The sequence below is a fragment of the Cyclospora cayetanensis genome, unplaced genomic scaffold (assembly GCF_002999335.1).
Source record: "Cyclospora cayetanensis isolate NF1_C8 unplaced genomic scaffold, CcayRef3 CcayRef3_contig_139, whole genome shotgun sequence".
Taxonomy (NCBI): Eukaryota; Apicomplexa; class Conoidasida; order Eucoccidiorida; family Eimeriidae; genus Cyclospora; species Cyclospora cayetanensis.
The window spans coordinates 2,386-8,780 of record NW_020312080.1 but is presented as its reverse complement, the minus strand read 5'-3'; the positions used below and the strand labels follow the sequence as shown (position 1 = coordinate 8,780).

At 46.1% G+C, this 6,395-nt stretch overlaps 1 protein-coding gene across 1 annotated transcript; it reads left to right on the top strand.

Annotated features, from left to right (window-relative positions):
- The first annotated feature begins 265 nt into the window (after positions 1-265).
- On the top strand, positions 266-6,036 carry LOC34620708 (kinesin-like protein KIF13A). The gene is made up of 11 exons (XM_026336611.1): positions 266-887; positions 1,105-1,203; positions 1,325-1,524; positions 1,776-1,914; positions 2,102-2,199; positions 2,442-2,567; positions 2,707-3,885; positions 4,211-4,388; positions 4,626-4,735; positions 5,001-5,090; positions 5,332-6,036. The coding sequence occupies exons 1-11, from the start codon at positions 266-268 to the stop codon at positions 6,034-6,036; spliced, it is 3,546 nt and encodes a 1,181-aa protein (XP_026192396.1).
- The last annotated feature ends 359 nt before the right edge of the window (positions 6,037-6,395 follow it).

Sequence of the window (6,395 nt, the reverse complement as noted above, 5' to 3'; positions counted from 1 at the left end):
GTTTGCTAGGTACCAGGATCAATGTAATGGAACTGTGCCTGCGCTCTGGAAGCATAGCGGAGCTTTTGGCATGCTATTTTCCTGCTGCACAGGCATTTTGCTTGTCAGTTGCTACCAGCGTCCTGTGTGATAGGTATCATGCACTTTGCGAAATCAGTGACGGTGGGGGGGATAAAGACCGTTAGTGCATGCTCCTGCCCCTCATTGGCTACCCACAGAACCGAGAATTAGTTGATTGTTTTGTTGCGTTAGAGGTAATGCAAAAATGTCATCCGTTAAGGTGGCAGTGCGAGTTCGGCCCTTCAACGACAGGGAGAAAAACATGAATGCTCTCCTGTGCATATCCATGGAAGGACAAAGCACCACAATTGAAAACAATGATGGAGGAAGGAATGCAACCAGAACGTTTTCTTTCGATTACTCATATTGGTCCCATGATGGGTTTGAGGTGGAGAATTCGGGATATTGTAGGCCCACCTTGGCAAAGTATGCAGACCAGCAGAGAGTGTACCAAGACATAGGGAAGGACGTCCTAAACAATGCCTTCGAGGGCTATAATGCGTGCCTGTTCGCCTATGGCCAAACGGGTTCTGGAAAGAGCTATTCCATGGTTGGGTACGGTGCCAATAAAGGTATCATCGTCCGTGCCTGTGAAGAAATATTTCAGCGGATAGAGCAAAATATCTACCCAAATATCAGAGGTGAAGTTTCAGTCAGTATGCTGGAGATATACAATGAACAAGTGCAAGACCTGCTTCAGCCAATGGAAAAGAGACCTAAAGGTGGCCTGAAAATTCGGCATACGCCTCAACTTGGCACATTCGTGCAAAATCTTAGCAAGTGCCCTGTGAACTCCTATGAAGAAATCAAGGCCAAATTAGACGAAGGTGTGCTTAGAACGATACGCATGGAGTTACCGTTTAGCATTCACACCACTCTCGAGTGACCAATGGGGACTGCCCCTACTTCATTGGCTAGAGTTAAGAAAATGCCCGGTCGAGCAAAGCACTTGACTTTTGTTAGGCTCCGGGTCGTAACACAGAGTTGTATCAGCTTACTCCGTAAAGATCTTACATTGAGAGTGTGCGTTGAGGACCCTTCCAGGCACAGCCAATCGTACGGTTGGTGCTACATTGATGAATGCAACGTCGTCCCGCGCTCATACGGTTCTGCAAATCTTTTTTCGTCAAGTAACTATTGACTGTGAGGCAATGCGAACCGATTGAACTTTGTGATGCAATGAGCTTACCCCAGTGTCATCAACACACCTCCATCACTGTTGGACATCCTATTAGGTGCATGCACAAATGCTGCTTTCTCTCAGCATCATCAGGGGAACCAGTTTCACAAAAGCTCTCCGAAATTAACCTGGTGGATCTGGCAGGAAGCGAGCGGGCTGGCTCTACCGGGGCCACTGGAGACAGACTAAAAGAAGGATGTGCTATTAACCAGAGCCTTAGTGCGCTGGGTAACGTTATATCTGCACTTGCAGACAAAGCGGTTGGGAAGCTTAAGCCAGGACAGGTGACAAAACCTAAACTTTATATGTTTCTGCAGAAAAATGTACCTCCATGCCTATTCACACAGGTGTCTACATTTACACTTAATGCCTCTTCACACAGATGTCTACATTTACACTAAGGAGGCGAAACACAAGTGAACCTGGAACACATATTTGGAAGTGTTGGTTTCAGTAGGGAGCTACGTGGCATTCTAGAGAATCTACTGCTTGCATTTGGAGGCGTACTATGCACTGGTGCTATATCTAAGCTCAGGTTGTACCTTACCGGGACTCGGCGCTAACGCGTATATTGCAAACAGCCCTCGGAGGCAACAGCAAAACATGCATGATTGCTGCGCTTTCTCCCGCATCTGTCAATTACGAAGAAACCCTAAGCACCCTCCGTTATGCAGGTAAAAGTCATCGGCTAAATATCCCAGCATGCTAACATTCGTATACTCACTCTCGCCCCATAAGTCTACACATGCTTCTTAGAAACGAACATTCGGGCTGCACCGGAGTGGAAGAGGAGAAATGATAATTGTTGACCGGTTGGGTGGGAACTCGATTTTCACCTCTCAGCTTAGCGTCTGCTCGCAGACAGAGTTAAGCAAATAAAGAATAATGCCGTGGTAAACGAAAATCCTCTGGAAAAGCTCATCAGGGAGTTGAGAGAAGAAAATGAGCGGCTTAAAAAGGTAGAGATCACAATACGTCTCAGGCTGATTATGCCTATTCGAAGGAAACACAGCCTCAGATTGCATGAACTACAGATGTGGAGGTAGCAAAACACACAATGAACAATTTATTGAAGAACCAGGCATATAGGGCGGCAGTGAGCGCACATGTATACATTTTCCCTCATGCGCACCCGCATGTATATGCCGCCTTAAACATGAGGCATTACATGACTACGTGTTCTGTGTGTTCGCTTGTACAGGCTATGGGTGGTGCCCAACCAGGCCCAGCAAGGGGCACCAAGCCAGATCCGCTCATGCTGGATGCCATACGGAAGCAGTATGAAGAGGAGATAGAGGCGAACAAGAGAGCAATGGAGGAAATGACAGTATGCCCCTTTCAGCGTCACTGCTGCAGTGTTGGCAATGCCGTCCTAGAACTACGTTTCGATGTGTATTGCGAGAATGCGAACTAAGCAACGCAGCAGAGATGCACTCTATTATTTCTTGTTACCGTTGGTGTTGCAGATGTCCTGGCAGCAAAAGGTTGAGGAGGAAAAGAAAAGAGCAGCCGCTACGGGGAAACTAGAAGAGCAGATAGAATTAACTCTACCGACACTGCAGAATCTAAATGAAGATCCGTTCCTTACTGGAAAGATAGTGTGCGTGCTAAGAGTGGGAATAAGTAGCTTTGGGAAAATTGAAGGAGAGGATGTCCCCACATTCCGCATTGGTGGCTTAGGAGTGGTGTCAGGACATGCCACTGTAAGCTGCAAAAGAATTCAAAATGATGCGGAAGATCCAGAAGACATTTCATACATTGTGCTCTTAAAGGCCACAGGTAAGACAATGGTAAATGGAATGGAAATGCAGGAAGGAGACGAGAGGCAGCTACAGCACAAAGACAGAATTTTATTCGGTCACAACAATTTGTATGTATATTTCGACCCATTTGACATGGACAAGTCTATGCCTTTATGGGAGGAGGCGATGAAGGAGGTCATGAAGGATCAAATGAGTGTATATGGCCCTCCACAGCAGAGCGAGGAAGACAAAGCAAAGGAAGAAAAGTTTCATGACATGCTTAGGCAACTGGAGCGTGGAAAGAAAGCCTTAATGCATGAGAGGCAGACTTTACTTAAAAGGCTAGAGCAGAAAGAACAGGAGCTACTAGCCAGTGGAGAGACACAAGAAGTCATCCACGAGAAGCTACGTGCGCTACAGGATGAAAAACGAGAGATAGAGAGAGAGCTACAGAAGAAAGAGGAAGAATTAAACGCAAGGGAACTAATGATAAAAAGGGAAAAGGCAGAGGACGACGCACGAAGAGAGGAAGAACGGGCGGCTCGAGTTGAATTAGAGGAAGTAATGACAAGAACATCTTTATTGGTGGATGAGGCAAATATGATAGCACAAGAGCTTGGAGTCGGTGCATTCTTTTCCCCCAAGCTAACTGTACGGGGAGACGTAATAGGAGGGGGCGCAAGAGGAACACTAGGAGGGACAGTAATGCAGAGATCTGAAATAATGATCAGGGTGGATAGAATGGACTCAGACTTGACACAGCTCTGGCCTCTGGACCTATTTGAAAGAAAGGTGTTTGAAATGAGGGAAATATATGCCAACTGGACACCTGAGCATGGGAAGGCACTGACTTTACCAGATGAAGTTGCGGATCCGTTTGCACCAGATCCCGAGTCGTACCAGGTTAGTTATTTCCTTAGTAATAATCAGTGTGAATGCATTAAAAGTGCAGGAGCGATGCGGTGTGCGACTGAAAAAACTACTGGGCGTATGCTGTTATCGGCGAATGATTCATGTAGACTAAAATGCGTTAGTGCGTTAGGATTGCGAAAAAGTCTCACATGTAATGCAGTTTAGTGGCAAATGAACTTGTGGAGCACGGAAGGGGGCAACGGACCATGCTAAGGTGGCAGCAGGCTTGTGTCAACGAAGTTTTGCATGAGTCCTTGTGTGTCACCCTAGGCCTTTTATCCTTTCCTTGCCTTTTCGTTTGTTTCTCATGTTCAAGGTAGTGGGGCAAGCGTACGTGTACCTCGAAACAATCCGTAGCTTGTTGCCAATTGAAAACGAGCCATTTCCCATCTTCGATTGCAAGGGGCAGAAAAAAGGGATCCTGATCCTCTCCATTGATATAAAAGTTGGGCCCCCAAGAACGGACTTGGATGGGTACAATGAACGGATCAAAAGTTAATCCTATTCCTTCACCTAGACAGCAACCGTTTCAATTCATGAGATCACTTTCTATAAACTTAGTGGATGATAATAAAAGTTGCTGTAGCCTTATATTTGTGTCTTTCGGATCGAACTGACTCTCCTGAGCCTGTGTTGGTTGGGCGCGTGACTTTTAGTACTTCGTATATTGCAAATCAGGCTTGTCCTACTTATCTTCAGCGAGGATGAACTAGTGGCCCGCCGCATAGAAGATATTGATGATTTTGATTCGGTTGAAGACGTGAGGGGCCGCGAGCTGACAATTACTGTGTGTGTGCACTCCGCTACCAACTTACCCGAACGTTCCTGTCGCCATCCGCAAGTGAGCATTGGTCCACTGACGCATTAGGAACTTCACAGAGAGTAGATTTTGGAGTGTTTTGAGCTAGTGTAAAGCCTATAGTGCAGTTGGAAGTTGGAGGGTGCACTTGTCGCGGTATTTGGTCTAAGTAGTCTCTTGAAATGCATTTAACTAAAGATCAAAGCAAGTGAATAGTTCCCATCACTTGCTCAGTGGAAGGAGTACCGAGTGTCAAGCGCTATGCCACATCGAACTTAAACCATCGCACATCTTCTTGAACGTGTAGGTAATGTATCGTTGGTTAGACGGGATGACCGAAGTATCTGCAGTTTCCCTTGAGGAGGCTAGCAGGGATGTTGTGTTCAACAACACTAGGGTAAGCTCGTACTTCAATGCCGAATAGCTTTGCCAGGTTCTTCTATTTCGGCTTGCACGCTAAGCATTTCAACATAAACACGTATCTAGAAAGCCAGAGCAAACGGCAAGAAAAATGCCTGAACAGGTGATACAGGCATCGGTGTGCCCTAGAAGAAGCGCGTTGGCTGAATATTTAAGTTGCTTGTTTGTCCAAGATAGCACTTAAAGCATGTTGAAGCTGCCCTCGATTTGCGGTTCAGGAGTTCACTCTTAACGCCAACGAAGTTGCATTTGAGTGGCTTTCCGGTGTGTTGGTATTTGAAGTTAGCGGAAAATTTGTAGACAAGGCGGCCAGGGGTAAGCATGACCGTGCAACAGAGCTCATGAAACTAGAAAAAGAACTAAGGGAAAAGGAAGTGTTACTCCAGAAAATTGATACCGCACTTAGGATGCAGGGCAACTCGCTTGAAGAACTGCTGCAAAGCATTCGCAAAGAACAGACAGATACAGAGGTGTCGCCAGGAGAAATGGAAGCAGAAGCGGATATGAATGTTGAAAATGACAGTGAACGGGCGAATACAAAAAATGACGACACGTATACAACTCCCCCTGACTATCATGAAACAACCCATATTTACCAAGGAACGGTTGAGGATGCGTTGGCTTCTGAGGATGCACGAGACATTTCTCCATGCACGCTGATCAGTGGAGAACAAATGCAAGCAACAATGGACCGCACATCCGTGGTCCATGCATCAGCACTAGAGGATGAGGCCAGCTCACTCAATGAGGTCACCGAAGAACACCCTCGTGTTGATGAGTCATCTGCTTTAGAAGAAACGGCTGGAAGTTCCCAGGGTGAGCAGGAGTTGCAACAAGAAGAAAGCGTCGTGACACTGTCGGGAGTTCCATACCAAGATTCCCAACAAGAAACAGCAACCGAGCTGGCACACGAGGATACTTAGGGGGGAAACATTGACATGCGCATGCTGTACATATCTTCTTCCACCGAAGCCTACTGATGAGGCAAGGTATATTCATTTGCGCATGTTTATGCACGCAAAAAAATTGTTTTGATGCTCATTTTAGTAATCGCATGGCAGTCCGAAGCAATTTGGGACTTAAAAAAGACAGTTGTGGTCTACTGAACTATTGAATATCAGAATTTTACACTATGTCGAAAGTGTGTTCGAGATAATTGTGTATATTTCGTGGGTATTTACGTTGACCAAAGTTCCTACGGTGCTTGGACTAATCACGTAGAGGTGACAGTGGTGGTACAAAGGATTTCTAAATCCCCACTCGCATATAATAAGCACTCTGG

Coding starts and splice junctions, on each gene's coding strand:
- LOC34620708 (XM_026336611.1), top strand. CDS start 266: ATGTCATCCGTTAAGGTGGCAGTGCGAGTTCGGCCCTTCAACGACAGG. Junction 888..1,104: donor CAAGGCCAAATTAGACGAAG/GTGTGCTTAGAA, acceptor GGACCCTTCCAG/GCACAGCCAATCGTACGGTT. Junction 2,568..2,706: donor GAGCAATGGAGGAAATGACA/GTATGCCCCTTT, acceptor TTGGTGTTGCAG/ATGTCCTGGCAGCAAAAGGT.